At 56.0% G+C, this 15,910-nt stretch overlaps 1 protein-coding gene across 2 annotated transcripts; it reads right to left on the bottom strand.

Annotated features, from left to right (window-relative positions):
- Positions 1 to 1,195: 1,195 nt before the first annotated feature.
- On the bottom strand, positions 1,196 to 15,674 carry PDZK1IP1 (PDZK1 interacting protein 1). 2 transcript variants are annotated; one of them, XM_082667211.1, is made up of 5 exons: positions 15,617 to 15,674; positions 6,486 to 6,661; positions 3,979 to 4,087; positions 2,158 to 2,253; positions 1,196 to 1,531 (listed from the first exon to the last, which is right to left on the bottom strand). In XM_082667211.1, the coding sequence occupies exons 2-5, from the start codon at positions 6,550 to 6,552 to the stop codon at positions 1,459 to 1,461; spliced, it is 345 nt and encodes a 114-aa protein (XP_082523337.1). In that variant the 5' UTR covers positions 6,553 to 6,661; positions 15,617 to 15,674; the 3' UTR covers positions 1,196 to 1,458. The 2 variants fall into 2 exon arrangements, with proteins under 2 accessions (XP_082523337.1, XP_082523336.1); XM_082667210.1 differs by lacking the exon at positions 15,617 to 15,674 and adding an exon at positions 6,866 to 6,973.
- Positions 15,675 to 15,910: the final 236 nt, after the last annotated feature.

Raw genomic sequence — 15,910 nt, 5'->3', positions numbered from 1 at the left:
TGCAGTTTCAACTGGCAGAGATGGGTGAAAAGGCATCCAGCCATGTGCACACAAGCCTAGAGTGGGAATCACAAGAGCTCCAGCCACAATTCACTGAGCTTAAGCCCAGAGAGGGGAAGCAAGTCACACAGCAGGGCAAAGACCCAGCCAGCCCTCTGCTCGGGGATCTTCCCTCTGCTGCAGGCTGCAAACTAGACCCCAGTGAGGTGAGAAGGATAATTTGGATTTCAGATGGGTCTCCCCAGGGATATTTGGGTGAAACCCTGGAACAGCAGAGGAGCAGCTCTAACGGAGAAACGAGGGGCTGTGACAGGTTGGAACAGGCGACAGAGGGAGACCGTTGGGACAAGGTGGGCTGCCTCCTGCCTTCCAGCCCCTCTCCTCTGGATCTGGGAGTGCTCCTGGGGAAGCCAGCCTCCAGTTGTCACCCCAGACAGAGAGACAGAGGCTGTTCCCATAAGAATGACAGTCACAGAGGTGAGGGTCCTCCACGGTCAGCCAGCCCGGCTGAGTCAAGCCTCCCGTGTCCTCTCCCTCCTGCTTCATTCCCCCGGGGGCCCAGTTACTTGGCCCCGGCCCCCCCAGGACTGGGAGTCAGTGGCATTAAGGAGGATGATTCTACTCGAGCTCTGTGGTGGGACTGGCCAAATCCTCCACAGAGGGTTAGCAGAGCTCAGAGGGGACAGTGACTCTCCAAAGTCACACAGCAAGTCAGCAGAGGACCGCAGACTGCAATCTGGGCTTCCTGAGTCCTAGCCCAAGACTCTTTCCTGGGGCTTCCTATGCCCAAAGCCCAGCCCAGAAGGGCTACGGGCAGGAGGACAGAGCTGGATGGACGGGAGATGAGCGAGCCCACTTCAGTGCCCGGCAGCATGGAGACAGGAGGTCAGGATGTTGGTGCTGCATGAAGACCCCAGAATCGCCCAGAATTGTGGTTGTGAAAGGCAGGTCAAGAGAGGGGGCACTTGTAGGAGGGTCTCTGCCTGGAGTAAGGGGTGTGCTCCCTGGCCCCAGGTGTTCTCCCAGAGAGGGCTTCCTGGGAAATCCTCCAGAATCACCATGACAGAGGCTTTGGAAGATGATTCCAGAAAGCAAGATCAGGCCTCACTGGTAGCCTGAAGAGCTATTTCTGAGCCCTGGGAGCCTCAGACACAGAAGTACAAAACGTCTTTATTTCACAGAAATGAGAGCCATTTCCACGGTTGGAGGGAGGGAGACGTGAGGCAGGATGGGAGGTGCTGAGTTGATTGTCCTTTTCAGAAGGGTCTTCTGAACTGAATTGAGTGGGAGGCCCCCGAGGACCCCAAAGCCACGGCTGAGCCCCAACCTGGACATAGTCTGAGCTCCGAGCTTGGCTGGAGGGTGGGGCAGGTGTGAGAGCTGGAGGAGTCAGCCCCTTACTGCAGATTCCTGTACAGAGAAGGAGGGGCCTGGACATCGGGCACAAGGAAGCAGGGGTCACATTGGGGTGCTGCGGACCTTGCCCTCCTCCTCCAGGTTGTTCTCATAGGCATTCTCGTGCTCACTGGACCTGAAAGAGGATGACAGGGGTCATTGCTCCTCCTGTCCCATCCCCTTCTCCCTGACCCATCCTGCATTTGTGAGGGCAGTGTCTTCCAGAATAAATGTCTGAGCCCCAGAAGGGGGTTCCCCTGACCACATCTGGTCTTCTGCACCTGAGACCTGAGGCCTCTCACCACCACCCCTGAACCCCTTCTCTCTCTTCCACCTAGCCCTTCCCCCACTGGGCCCCCATTGAACCCACCTCCCCACTGAGCTCCCTCCCCTACAGATCCTTCCCCCACACACTGAGTACCCCAACTCATCGCTTCAGAGTCCCCTTCCCGCGCTGAGCCTCTTTTCCCCACTGCACCCCTATGAGTCCCAATCCACCCCCTGAGGCCCTCCCCCCACCAAGTCCCCATCTCCTTACTGAACCCTCTTCCCAAACTGAGGCTGCATGTCCCCATGGAGCCCTGCATGCTCTCAAAGCCCCCATCGCTCACCATCTCCCCACACGGAACCCCCTCTCTTCACTGAGCCCTTCCCCATATGAGCCCCCATCCTCTGAGCCCTCTCCCTTTCAGAAGCCCCTGGTCCTGAGGTCCCCAGGGGACCCTGGAGCACAGGGTGGCCAGCCCTATACCAGCACCTCACCTGAAACTGGCCTCGATCGAGGAGTACTTGCCGTCCGTTCCTACCAGGATCCCATCTGCTTTGTTTCCGACGGTCATGACCATGTTCACAGGCTCCCTGGGGAAAGAGCTCACCATCAGGGCTCTCTGGGTCCCCTCTCCCTCGGTCCCCCCTCCTCCCTCTAGTCCAGTCAGGCCCTGTTCTATAGGCCCTAAGGCAGAAGCTCCTCTCTCCAGCAGGGCCCTGTCAACAGCCTGATTCTGGCCGTGGGGCCGCACGCCTTTCTCCCTGCTCCACCGTGGGGCCCTCAGGTCCCAGCCTGAGATCTACCAAAGATGCACCCCAGGCCTTGCACCGGCCACCTCCTGGCCTCCCTCTGCTGTTCTCCTCTGGCCTCAGCTCAGCTCCAGGGCAGACCCAGCAGGACTCAGTGTCTGCCCTAGATTTCCGGAAGGTTCTCCTAGGCGGTAGGAGCGGTCACTGACGGCAGAGCTGGGGCCAGTGGAGAAAAGCAATATTTCCGACAAAAATCTCCTCGCCTCTTACTCGAGTGTGTCCTCTGTCCCCAGCTCCCCAGACACCACTCTTATGAGGGTCACAGGGACCCTAACCACTGCTCATCTTTCCTCGGACATCCCATGGGCACCTCAGACTTAATATGTCCCAACCTGCCCCAGATCTGCCTCTTGTGCTCTGTGTCTCAGTGGGTGGTCCCATCAGAAGCCTGGACATAATCCCTGTCCTTCCTCCCTCCTGTTCTCAGTGTCCCCACCCCCTCCTAGAAAGCTCTTAGACCTGTACTCTCTCTCCATCTGCTCTGCCGCCTCCACAGCTCAGACTCTCCCCTGACCTCACCCTTGTTGCTCACCTCGCCTGCAGACTGGCCCAAAGCATCCGCCACGGGGCAGCCAGTGATTCCATTCCGGCCACATCTCATCCCAAGACTGGCTTACAAACTTGCACTGGATTCCTACTGCACTAAGGATAGAGCCCAAAGTTCGGGGCTTTGGTGCCCAAGGGTCTGCTTGGCCTGGGCCCTGCCGACCTCAGCAGTCTATCTCGGGCCTCTCCATCCATGAGCTCCTTCTGTTCCCTCAGCGGGTCCTACACTGCTGCTGGTACCCAGGCACCAGGTTGCCGGTGTGAGAGCTGGGGGCAGATGCAGCCTCGCCCCAGAGTCAGCAGGTGCGGAGTGAGCTGGATTTCAGCCCAACCCCTTCTACCTTTGTGCTCTGCTCCGAACTCAGGACCCCCAGTGACTCTTCCCTCAATGGCAGTGCTCTCCCACCCCATTCAGCTCCTGCCTGGGCTTCAGGATAAACACACAGTAGGAAGACGTCTCTGACCCCCCGGCTCAGGCCCACACTGCATTCTGCCTGCTCCTTTAGCGTCAGCACTCACACTGCGATCACCCCTTCCATGTTTGCCTTCCCTTCTGGTCTGGGAGTCTGTGAGCACAAGAGTAGTGTCCATCCCATTGCCCCCCTGTAGCCCCTGCATGTGACACAGCAGCAGACCCTGAAGAAGGACAGAACATTCCTGTCCAGGGGTTTTCACAGCGTCCATCACAGATGGGCCACTGTCCCAACTATACAGATAGAAACACTGAGACCCCAAGAAGAGAAGACGGCTCCCCGAAGCGCAGCAAGTGCGCTCGCAGGGCTCCAGCAGGCCTCAGCTCTGGTCCCTGAGACCTGGGGCCTCAGTGCCCCTTCCACACAGTGAGAGGAATGGGCTCAGGGTTTCTGCGGCCCTTCTCACTGCTACCAGAGCAGTGGCCGTGGTCCTGGGACCTCCCGGCTCGCGCCGGTGCAGCTCCCAGGGCTCCCGCACAGCACTCACTGTTCTTCCTGGCACCAGAAGTGGTTGATGGCAAAGGCGATTGCAACGAGGACCAGGAACACAGCCACGGCAATCAGGCCCTGCATCCAGGGCTGCAGGTTCCCCAGGCCTGGAAAGGGAGGAGTGGGGGGCGGGTGCTGCAGCGGGCTGGGCACAGGGGGGCTGCCAGTGCAGGTGGGGCCTCACGCCCCCCACGGCTGCTTAGAGGCTACCAGCCTGCTGCCGGGACCAGTGGAGACCTTCTGGGGAACGAGGACCCCTCTGACCCCTGGGCTTATAAAAGGGACCGTGGTTTGGAAGAAGACAGGATTGGGAAGAAGGAAAGGAGCTGAGGAGGGAACAAGCCTGAGAGAGCAGCATCTGAGGTCCAGGCAGCCCAGAGCGTCCCCTCCCCCCCCACCCCTCCCCCGCTGCAGTGGGTCAGTGCAGGGCCCCCGGGGGAGTGCCTAGGCCCCAGGGACCAAAGGGCAGCCCCCTGAACAGACAGCCTTGGCCTTTCCAGTGAGGGTGGCTCCCCTCCTCCCCGGCTCCCAGGCTGAGGCAGCCCAGAGCTAATAGGACTAGGCTGGCATCTGGAAGATCCTGTTTTGTAACAGAGGTTTCTGTGGGGTTGGGTAGGCGTGGGAGTGCAGGCGGACGGGGCTGGGGTGCCAGGAGTGCCCAGAGAAAGGGGTGGGACAGAACGTCTTTGGAAAGTCAAGACAGAGGGGCAAGCTCTCCTCTGGGTCTTGGGGGCCGGGAGGGGAGCTTCAAGCCTGAGCCCCTTTTGTCTTCTCTGGCTCGGCACCCCAGGGACTGACTGGGCCAGAGACCAATTTGAGACCCCTTCCAGGTACCTTCTCTGCCTTTTGCCCCTTGCCCCTTGCCACCACCTCTAACCCTCAGGTTTCCCAGAAGTCTCTGCCCTCAGCCACTGGCAGCCCCAAAGGGCTCTCCTCTCCCCGGACATCACTGTGCTCTGTGAGCCCGAGGGGGCCCGGCCCCGCAGAGGACAGACACACAGTAGCAGTTAGAGGTCTCAGGAGGGGAGAGAGGCCAACAGGAGACTTTTGAAGAATCCTGCCTCCAGGCCAAAACACCTGCCTCCCTAGTGCCATCCTGTGTCTTGAGGGGCCCAGGCTGAACATCAAAAATCTCCTTCTGCCTCACTCCTGCTCAGAAGTCCTTCCTTGAGTCTACCCGAAAGCTCTCCTGCTGCAGGGAGGCCCTGCCTCTTCTCCAAGCGCTCTCTGAGCCTGGCAGGTGTTGGGAAGGAGGGAGGGCTCTAGGAACTCTGTCCTGCGGCCAGGTCAGCCCTTGCTTATCTCCTTGGATAACAAAAGATACGCAGTATGCTTACTGTAAGTTCCATACTTGCCCAAAAGCTGTATTTTGGACTCATTGTTTCCCCAAAAAACAATAGTTCAGACCCATTGTCTCCTCAGGTCGGTGGTTACTCAAGGACTGGGAGTTAGGGCTTAAGCCCTGGAAGGCTTGTCCTTGCTTCTTCCAGACCCTGCAGCCAATTCCTTCCAGACACACCAGGGACACTGCTCCTCCTTCCAGGTGGCTCTGGGATGAGCATATAGCATAAGGGGCAGAGCCTGGGGCAGGAGAGAGGTGAACTGAGCCCTGTCCCTTCTCGCTCTGCTGTGTGACCCACACAAGTTACTCCACCCCTCTGATCTTCGATTCCCACAGAGGGCTTCTAAGACCTGAGAGACAGAGTTGAAGCAGACATGCGTGAGAGCTCAGGGCATCTGCAAAGGAGGGGGGCATTGGGAGCATCTCTGCCAACCCGCCCTGGACCCAAATCCCACCGGCAGACTCCCCACAGCTCAGGGCTGACACCGGCTGGTGGGTGTGGTGCTTTACCAATGTGAAGCCCTTCCCCACCCCTGAGTGGAAGCTGCCCTGGGAGGTGGGTGGGGCAGGTTTATTGTCCTCATTTTATGGATGAGAAAACTGAGTCTCAGAGAGGGACAGTGATTTGCTCAAGGCCACACAGCAAGACAGAGGCAGAGCTGGACAAAGAGCTCAGGCACATGGTGGGGGCCACACTGGGACACTTGTCTTCTGGGTAGGAAGCGGAAACAACTTAGGCCAAAGCCATGGGCAAATGCCTGACAGCACTGCCCACCCCTGAAACAATCCTGCCGTTGAGAGTGGCTCACACACTATTCCCACCCCCCTTATAGCCCCCGACGCTCTGTCCTCAGCAACCAGCCACCTCTAGGGCAATTCCTGCTCCTGGAACGTGGGTCTCAACTCCCCTCCCCGACCCTAGACCCTAGATCCAATATTTCCCCTGCTGCCCCCATTTCTCACTCGTGGGAAACAAGTCACAGACAGAAGCCTGTGTCTCCTTTGGAGGTTCCTCTGGCTAAGCCCGTCCCTGCTCCCCCTCCAAAGCGTAGGTGCCAAGGGTGATGAGACGGGCCAGAAGGCCACCCCTTCCACCCCGGGGCTCCCAGCACCCAGTACTGCAGCCCCTATCCCCACCCCAGGCTGGCCCAGGCCTGTGCTACCTTGCTGACCGCTGGCGGGTGGCACTGCCGTGAGCAGGCCCAGGATGACCAGGCCGAGGGCTGACATGGCTGCAGGCAGCTCCCAGGCCTTCTCTCCAGCCGCTGGAATCTGGGCTCCTGGAGCTGCCCTGGGGCCTGTCGGTGTCTGCTGAGATCAGCCTGGTCTCCGTCTGACCCTGGAGGAGAGGTGCTAGTAAGGAAGGAGGAGAGGGAGGACGGAGGCGGGAAGGTGGAGCGAACCTGCCCTCCCTTCCAGGGTAATGTGCCAGGCCTGGCCTCCCCTGGCTGGAGCCCAGCCCACTCAGGCTGGCTTTCGGGGTCATCTTCTAGAGACCATGGGTCTGAGGTCCTGGGAGAGGTGGGGAGAATCGGGGCCTCACCTCCAGGCCTCAGGCCTCCTGGAGTCTTGCGTCAGCTCCCCTTCCTGGCAGCGGGGCTGGGCTCTGGGGATAGAGTGACACATTCTTCTCCTGCCTTGAATGAGCCCAGTGGGTGGGGCCTCTGGGAAGGCTGAAGGTGGGATTAATTAATTTGCTGGCTGGCCCGGGGACACGGGGAAAATCCCGGAGGCTAGGGAAAGGTCAAAGCTCCCGCTCCCCGAGAGCCTGGCCTATTTCCTGTTCTTCCCCTCACCTGTCCCCAGTCAGCCAACCCAGACCCCGGGGCCCCAGTCCTGGGGCACAGCCCTGGCTTCTGTCCCTGCACTCCCTGCCCAGCTCAGCAACTCTCTAAATGCGGCCTCTCCCATGGGGATCACAGCAGAGGGCCTGAGGGTCCCAGTCCCAGCCTTCCCCACCCAGCCCAGCTGACCTGACCCAGTTCAGCTCCTCCTCCTGGCCCCAGAGGTTGTCCCTGGAAGCTGGGACAGGATCTGGGCTCGGTCAGAGGCCTCTGCACACACCTTCTGATCCCTCTCCACCCATCACAGGGAGAGAAGTAAGTGAACACAGCCCTGCTCTAGAGGGCGAAAGAAGGACACCCCAGGTGGAAGGTCCAAGTCTGGGGCCCTGAACCCCTGGGCCCTCAACTCCTAAGATCCCATGGAGCCCATGAGACCCTCCAGCTCAGGAACTGAGAATGACCCAAGTACCTGTCGAGGCCCCGGGGCCAAGGGCCATACTGGGTTTCCTTTCTCCCCACCCCCTCCCCTCCCCCAGGAGTACAGGAAGCCAGGGATGCTGGAGTTTGGCTCCACAGATGTCAAGAAAGAAGGAGGCAGAAGACTGGGGCAAAGTCTCAGAGATGGAGGGTCCCCAGAAGCCAGGGCGTGAGCTGGAAGCCCCTCCACAGCGTCCCTGCCCAGAAGCCACCAGACGGCTGCTCACAAGACCTCCTGGGCAGCCCTTTCTCCTGCCAGTGGTAGCACCCAGACATCATGCCTCGTCCCTGCTTCCTGTGTGTGTGTGTGTGCCCACTACCATGGGTGGTACACACAGCCATGCAATGACGGGGTCTCAAGATGACGTAGGGGAACGTGGCTTGGAGGTGAGTGACGCCTCCTATACCTAGACAGTTGTTGTCTGTCCTACCCCAACTGGGTGTCCTCAGAGTGTTAACGGCACAAAGTTTGGCCAGAGTAGGCACCCTGTGTGTTAATGAACAGCCAGGGAATCACCGATTAGAATGCAGGGAACTGGGTTGAATGTAACAAACAACCACTGACGCCTTCTTCTAAGCAGGGGAGTCACAGGGTCAGATTTGCATTCAAGAAAACACCTCTGGACAGCGTGGAGAATGAAAGGGGAGCACAAAGACGGGAGAAAGGGAGGTCATGGGGAAGCTGCTGTAACAGCTGGAGACGCGGGCTGCAGCAGGGCAGGGCAGAGGGGATGGGCTTGAGCCATATTTAGGAGGATTAAATGGACGGGACACGGTCACTAGAACACTGACAGCTGGGTGTGGGGAGTGAGGGACGGAGGGAGCTGAGGGTCATTCCCAGTTTCAGGCTTGGTGGTGCCTCCGAAGGGGCCAGACCAAGTTTCAGGAGGTAGGGCGGGATGCCGAGCTGCAGGTTCGGATGTACTGTGCTTGTGGATGCTCCAGAGGGAAGCACAAGAAGGCAGTGGGATCCCTAGGTCTGGAGGAGAGAGGCGCGTTTTGGGAGCCGCCTTCGGCATGGCGTTCGTAGCTGAGGCACGGGAGCACGTGGTCTCCCCGGGGTGTGTCTGTGTGGGTGTGTGCATGCGCACGCAGCAAGGAGAGAGCCAGGGCAAGGAGGGAAGCAGTGAGAGACCCAGACGCAGTCGAACGCATAGGGTCTTTCAGAGGAAGAGGAGTCAGGATGTAGCAGGAGGGGAAACTCCAAGAGAGTGGGTGTCCCAGAAAGTGTGGAAGGTGAGATCCAAGAAGAGATGACAGGCAGGGACCCCCATCCAGCCAGTGCCCCCCCAGAGCAGCCCAGCCTCTCCCATCAGTCCCCAAGTCCCAGCGCCTGCCTCTCTCATCCAAGCACCCCCCTTCCCTATAGAACCCAGGGAAGGATAAGAACTCCCTGGGCCATGCTTGGGGACCCTGCGGGAGGGGGGTGAGCAGGAAGGACATCAGGTGACCAAGAGGAGGAAAACACACCTCCCAGGTCAAAGTCCCAAGCTTTAGAGCAAAACAAGTTGTTCCGGAAAAGGGGGGTGTGGGTGGACACTTGGCTTTGAGGCTGGTCCCTTCTCTCTAGGGGTCCTCATCCAGCTGAGGGGAGGGGGGGTCATCTCCCCAGCTATATGGACACAGCCCTGGGTCCCCATGGTAACAGGTTGGAGCCCCTGCTGGTCTGGCTTGGGTCCAAGATCTGGACTCAGGCCTCAGCCGCCCCACGGGGCTGGACCCCGTGTCCTCATCGCTGAGCCACTGTTCCATCAACGCTCAGTTCCTCCCTCCTGTTCCCAGCCCAGCTCTGCCACTCCGTGCCATCAGGCCCCCTTATGCCCTCCACACAGCTAGGTCTTGTGTGATTACCCTTCAGAAAAGCCAAAGTGGGCCTCACTGCTTCTAGGGGTCCCCTTTCTCCGCGCCCCATCCAGCCTGCCATTCCACTTGTTGCCAGCAGGTGGCAGAGTCTAGCCCCGATCCCAGACTAGTTGGGGAGGGGATGGAGGGGAGCCAGTTTGCCGCTGAAGGTTCTGCAACTTCCTCTCTCCAGCGCCCCACTTCCGACCCCTTCCAGGGGTAGTTTGAAGGAAGGGAGGGTGGACGCTGACAATTAAACAGTCAGTGATGCTGTGAACAGCGCACCTGGCATGCTCAGGGCTATGCTCTAGGGAAGCACTACAGCTAAATCGTTAGGGATGGCGTCCTGGCGGGGCTGATGCTAGGAAAAGTTTAGCTGAATTGTTGGAACTAGCAGAGAGACAGCTAGGGGGAAGGCATCCAGGCAGAGAGCTCAGCCTGAGGAAAAGCACGGAGGCACGTTCTCGTTGGGGCTTAGAGCACAGAAGTAAAATGTTTTTTAATTCATTCTTATATTTCATCTTGCTAATGTCTTTGCTGCAAGCCCGAGAGCTCCTGGAGACCTTGTTTTATTTATTCAAACAGATCCTACTTAAACCCCTTCAGGGCTGCCAGTTACTCTTCAGATTATACGCAGTCTTCTTAGCATCGGCTTGAAGACTCCACCACCTGCCCTTACCCTCCTCTCAAGCTTCATCTGGCCCCAGGGCCCTTGTCACTTCCTAACAGCAGCCAAGCTCTCTCCTGCATCAGGGCCTCCTCCACAATTGCTCTTCCCCTCTGTTTGCCTGGAGGATTCTAACCACTCCTCCAAGTCTTGCATTCGGTGTCACTTTCTCCAAAGGGATTTCTTTGATCTTCCTTCTCCCCCATCTGAAGTCACTCCTTCTGTGAGTCCCCTGTTCATCTCTTCACAGCCGTTATCACAAATTGCAATGACATGTTGATGTGTGTGTTTACTCATTTAGTCTCTGTCTCCCTGGAGAGAAGGCATCGTGTCCGTTTCAGCCCCAGCACACTAGTACTGAGCACACACGCAACAAATGTAAGTCTCAGTATATCCAGCGCCTACCTCTGGCCTCGCGGAGAGCAGCTCAGAGAATGACTGTTGAATGAGTAAGGTATTTTAGCTCTAGTCAGGATCTTATCTTTCTCTGTCCTCTAGCTGTGGGCACAGAGCAGGGATCTGCTTCATCTCTGGGTGAGAGGAGACAGGGTCACGGCTGTGCAGAGAAGCTGGACCTGGCCAGCCCGGGATGAGCATGAGTTCCCATCCCTAGAGGTGCACCAGCCAGGGTTGGGAACCAGGTCCCCCAGTGGGGGCAACTACAGAAGGGGTTCTGGCCCTTCCGTCTCTGGAAGCCTGTGATTCTGTGACTCTGTTAAAAGACTATGGTAGATTTTTGTATTTTAATCAGGTTCTGAGGAAGTGGGCTGGTTAGGGGTGAGTCTCTCTCCTCTCAGACTCAGCATTTGGTTCCCCCAGCTCACTTCACTTAGCACTCCCTCCACAAGAGCCCATGGGCAGTACTCGGTTCACGAACTTGCATGGGAAAAACATTACATCTGTATCTCACTAACCTCTAAGTGAAATTCACCATATTCTGCCATTAGGAATGAAGGCATTAAACCACAGTCCCTCTGTGACCTTTTCCTGTCACCATGCAATTGTTGCAGATATCTGGATGGATTATTTCTGCTCATCACTATGGAAATATAACAGTCATTGGGACTAGACTTCCACTAGTTCTTATCATAAAATACATATAGTTACTATATTGCAAACTTGTATTTTTAATATTTTAATAACTGTATTTCAATGTAATTGGTTTCCTTGCAATGCCATGCATTTTATTTTATGCATTTAAGAACATTACTGGGCTTCCCTGGTGGCTCAGTGGTTAAGAATCCACCTGCCAGGGACTTCCGTGGTGGCACAGTGGTTAAGACTCCGCCTGCCAATGCTGGGGATACAGGTTCGAGCCCTGGTCTGGGAGGATCCCACATGCCACGGAGCAGCTAGGCTCGTGCACCACAAGTACTGAGCCTGAGTGCCACAACTACTGAGCCCACATGCTTGGAGCCCGTGCTGCACAACAAGAGAGGCCACCATAGTGAGAGGCCCACGCACCGCAACAAGGAGTGTCCCCTGCTCGCCACAGCTAGTGAAAGCCCGCGTACAGCAACAAAGACCCAACGCAACCAAAATTAAATAAATAAATTTATTAAAAGAAAAAGAATCCGCCTGCCAATGCAGGGGACACGGGTTCGAGCCCTGATCCAGGAAGATCCCACATGCCGCAGAGCAACTAAGCCCGTGCATCACAACTACTGAGCCTGCGCTCTAGAGCCTGCGAGCCACAACTATTGAAGCCCACATGCCACAACTACTGAAGCCCACGCACCTAGAGCCCATGCTCCACAAGAGAAGCCATTGCAATGAGAAGCCCGTGCACCACAACGAAGTGTAACCTCCGCTCACCGCAACTAGAGAAAGCTCGTGCACAGCAACGAAGACCCAACGCAGCCAAAAATAAATAAATAAATAAATAAATAAATAAATAAATAAAATCTCAAAACTAACTAAATAAAATCTATTCAAAACTAACTAAATAAAAGCATTACTCTGAGAAGGGGTCCATAGACTGCCCAAGGTTTCCATGGCACAAAGAGTTAGGAAGTCCTGACACAGGGAGCCTGGGGCAGGTCTGCTCAAAGCAAAGCCACACGATCTCAAGGTCAGACCTGAAGAAAGATTGTCACTTCCTGGACAGAGGCTTTCTGGGGCTCAGAGCTGGGGGCTACAGTCAGATTGCCCACAGAGGGCCCCAGTGCCCCGGGGGGCTGGAAGGAGCAGAAAGCAGAAAGGAATGTACTGGCTGGACTCCTGGGTCCTAGGCGACCCCACTGGGCTGGTGAGATTTAGGGCCAGGACCCCCCAGTGGGGGAAGCTCAGTCACCTCCTGCTGCCCACTCACTGGGCCAAGAAACTAAAGGGCTGGCCCTGGGCCAAGAGCCCAGCCTGCCAGCAGAGGTCCCGAGACCAAATTTTTGCCCAGTGGTTCCAGCACGGCCCTGCTCCCCTGCCCCAGGCTGTAGGTCAGCAGTGGAACCACATGGTGGGTGTGGTTTCTAGAATCACGGTCTCTCCTGGCCTAAAGGCTCCTCCTGAGTAGCGTGGTCTTGCCCCTCATTTTTCAGCTGGGGAAATTGTGACCCAGAAAGAGATAGTCACTAACTGGAGGTCACACTGTAAGTTATCAATAGTAGGCAAGATAGGGCTAAAGCCCAAGCATTCCTATGTCCAGCCCAGTCCCACTGTGAAGCACCTACTTGTTGGTCAGTTTCCCAAACAGCAATCGACTGCTTTCATCCATTCACTCAGCACACGTGTACTGTCTCCCATGGGACTGGAGACACAGTAGTGAACAAGGTAGAGCTTCCATTATGCTATTATCTAATTACCGTCGCACCTAATATTTCACAGGAGATGGAAGGGCGCGAAGAGTATATAAATGGGTATGCCCTCTAGTTTACGAAATCAAGAAAAGGTAGTATTAAGTCTAAAATTCACTTCTTCGTTCATTCTGCAAATGTTTACTGAATGCCTTCTGTGGACCAGGCACTCTTCGAGATGCCAGGGATACAGCCGTGAACAAAACAAAGTCCCTGCCCTCACAGAGCTTATATTCTAGAGAGGTTAGCCAGGAAGCAAACAAATAAACAGATAAAATAGGTCACATGGCAGTAGGGGAAAGGCCAGATGGGATCAGGAAGATGGGGTCCTGGCAGGGAGGGTGTGCTGCTTTACACAGACACTTCAGGGAAGGCTCCTCCAGAGGTGACATTTGAGGAGAGCTGAAAGTGGGGAAGCAAGGTATTCGGCTGTCAGAGGGGAGAGGATTGCAGGCAAGGAGAGCAAATAGCACGTACAAAGGCCCTGGGAAGGAGTACGGAGGGAGGTGTCCTTGTGGCTGAGGGAAGTGAGTGCAAGGACAGGGCAGGAGAGGAGGGTTGAAAGGTTGCAAGAGGCCGCTCCTCTGGGCCCTGTGGGCGCCAGAAGGACTTCAGCTTTTAGTCAGACTGAGACGAGAAGCTCTTCGAGGACTCTGAGCACAGAAGACGTGATCTGGCTGCTGTGTTGAGAAAAGGCCACGGGAGCAAGAGGACCAGAAGCAGGGAGGCCGGTTAGGAGGCTACTGAACACTCCAGGCAAGAGGTTCCAGTGGCTTAGGTCAAGGGCAGCCATGAGCTGGGGATAACGCGATCTGAATCTAGGCGTCTTTTGAGGGTAAAGCGACATGACTTGGAATGTGAGGGAAAGAGGATGGTATCAAGGTTTTGAGTCTGCTCAGCGCACTGGGCTGCGATGGGGAAGGTTCAGGAACACCGGCCATTCTTGCTCAGAAGGGGCAGGATTTGTGAGTTTGGTTTGGAGACGGGCACGTGCATCTGGAGTTAAGAGGCAAGGTCCAGGCTGGAGATGTACATTTGGGAGATGTGGGGCAGTGATGTAAGGCTCCCCTGGGTCCCAGCGAGAGAAGATCTGAAGTGCTGGGCTTGAGCAGTGGTAGGGAGGAGCCCTTCCAGGCTGGATAAAAGCCTATGGGAAGGAACCCCAGCAGGAGGAACTGATGGGGGATGGGCTTGGCCGGAGAGCAGAGGGTGGTTGGGAAAGGGGTCTTGAGGGCCTTGCAGGACCTGTTAAGAGGTTTGGTCTCTACCTTACAGAGGATACTGAGCCATTATGGGGTTATAGGCAGTCTTGCATTTCAGCAAGATCTCTCCAACCACAGCTTGAAGAATGGGTTAGATAAGGCAGGAAGCTGTAAGCAGGCTGTGTATGGGGGTAGGAGAGTACGGGGGTGGGAATCCAAGAGAGAGATGGTGTGGCAAGGCTTAGAGCAGTGCGTGGAGAAAAGTGGGAGGATCAAAGATCAATTGAAGGGGTACAACTGGCAGGCTGCGGTGACCGTATGGATGCAGGGAGGAAGGGCCTCCAAAGAGAAGAGTCAAGGCGGCACCCGTGTCCCCACCTTGGACAATGCTTGGATGTTGGTGCTGGTTTTTAAACCAGAGAATACTGGAAGAGCAGCAGTTTAGGAGTGAGGAGAGAGCATGTATTCCTTCATTTAACAAAACACTCAAAGTGTCTGCTCTGTGCCAAGCACTGTTCCAGGCACTACAGCTACGCAGCCCTGCCCTGGGGGAACCCACATGTTAGTGGATAGGACAAGCAATGAGCAATGAAACATATCCGGGCTTCTAGTGCAGACAGGCTGAGTTCGCAGGGCCTGGGGGACATCTCAGGATGCAGCTAGGGGTGTCGGTCTGGCGTTCCTGAGAGAGATCTGAGCTGGAATTAGAGGTTTAGAATTTAGCAGCGCATGAGTGGTGGCTGAGGCCTTAGGCAGAGATGATATGGCCATGATAGGGAAGGATGAGACATCAGGCTGGGCCCCAGCCTTAAGAAATGCCCTAATTAATATGGGGACGTGTGTATGCACATGGCTGATTCGCTTTGTTGTGCAACAGAAACTAAAACGGTATTGTGAAGCAATTATACTCCAATAAAGATCTATTAAACAAACTAATTAATTAATTAATTTTAAAAAAAGAAAGAAATGCCCTACTTAAATGGGTGGAGCGTGGGTCTCCATCTGAACTGAAGGGAAGATAAGCCGCACATACGGCCTTTATTTCCTTATGATCTACAAGCATCAGGCATGCCTCACATTTCAGGGCCTTTGGAGTCATGGAACTGATTTTATGTCATCCTAACTGAAACTGTTTTCTTCCCTTGTTACTAATTTTGCCATTGGTCTATGAAATATTTGGAGAAGCTGAGCTTTCAGCATGAAAAGGAGCCGCCTCAGAGGGTTCTGTCTCCAGATCAGAGCGAAACTGTGCTCTGTGCCCTCTGAGCGCCGAGCTGGGGGTGATGAGAGGAGTCACACAGAGGCTGGGTTTGGTTCAGCGAGAGGAAGGCTTGTCTAACAGAGCTGTCTAGTGATAGCAGAGATGACTCTGAAAGGTGCTCAGCTCCCCATCACTAGAGGTGTGCAAGCAGGAGCTGTGAGCTTGCAGGGGGGAGGTAGAGCACAGCAAGGGGCAGGGGAGGGATGAATAGACTCAATGCCTAGTCCCTGGGGACCAAGAGGTGTGAGCTGAGGGTCAAGGCTATCACCCACCTGTAGTTGTGTGATCTGAACAAGTCTCTTCGTTTCTCTGAGCCTTCGTCTCCCAGCAGTGCTGCACCAGATTGGTTGGAGGGTAATGCATCTGAATACCTTGTAGCTTTAGATACTTGATCAATGTTAGGAGCTCCCAGATCTGAACAAGGCGTCAAGTGTTTGAGCTGTACTGCCCTGTCCCAAGCCGCTCCTTTTTCAGAACGGAAGCACCAGCAGGGTGGAGAGGGGTACGTTCTGCTGGCCACATATTCACCACCTCTAACTCGGTCTAGAAGGAACCACACCCAAACC

The sequence above is a fragment of the Grampus griseus genome, assembly GCF_964374135.1.
Source record: "Grampus griseus genome assembly, chromosome: 1".
Taxonomy (NCBI): Eukaryota; Metazoa; Chordata; class Mammalia; order Artiodactyla; family Delphinidae; genus Grampus; species Grampus griseus.
The sequence above is the reverse complement of the archived record's forward strand: the minus strand, read 5'-3'. Positions and strand labels throughout refer to the sequence as shown.

Bases quoted from the DNA above. Each gene is read 5' to 3' on its own strand.
- PDZK1IP1 (XM_082667211.1), bottom strand. From the start codon at position 6,552: ATGTCAGCCCTCGGCCTGGTCATCCTGGGCCTGCTCACGGCAGTGCCA. The intron at 4,088-6,485 runs GTAGCACAGGCC...CTCCCTTTCCAG, and splicing joins ACCCGCCAGCGGTCAGCAAG to GCCTGGGGAACCTGCAGCCC. The intron at 2,254-3,978 runs GTGAGTGCTGTG...CTCTTTCCCCAG, and splicing joins TTCTGGTGCCAGGAAGAACA to GGAGCCTGTGAACATGGTCA.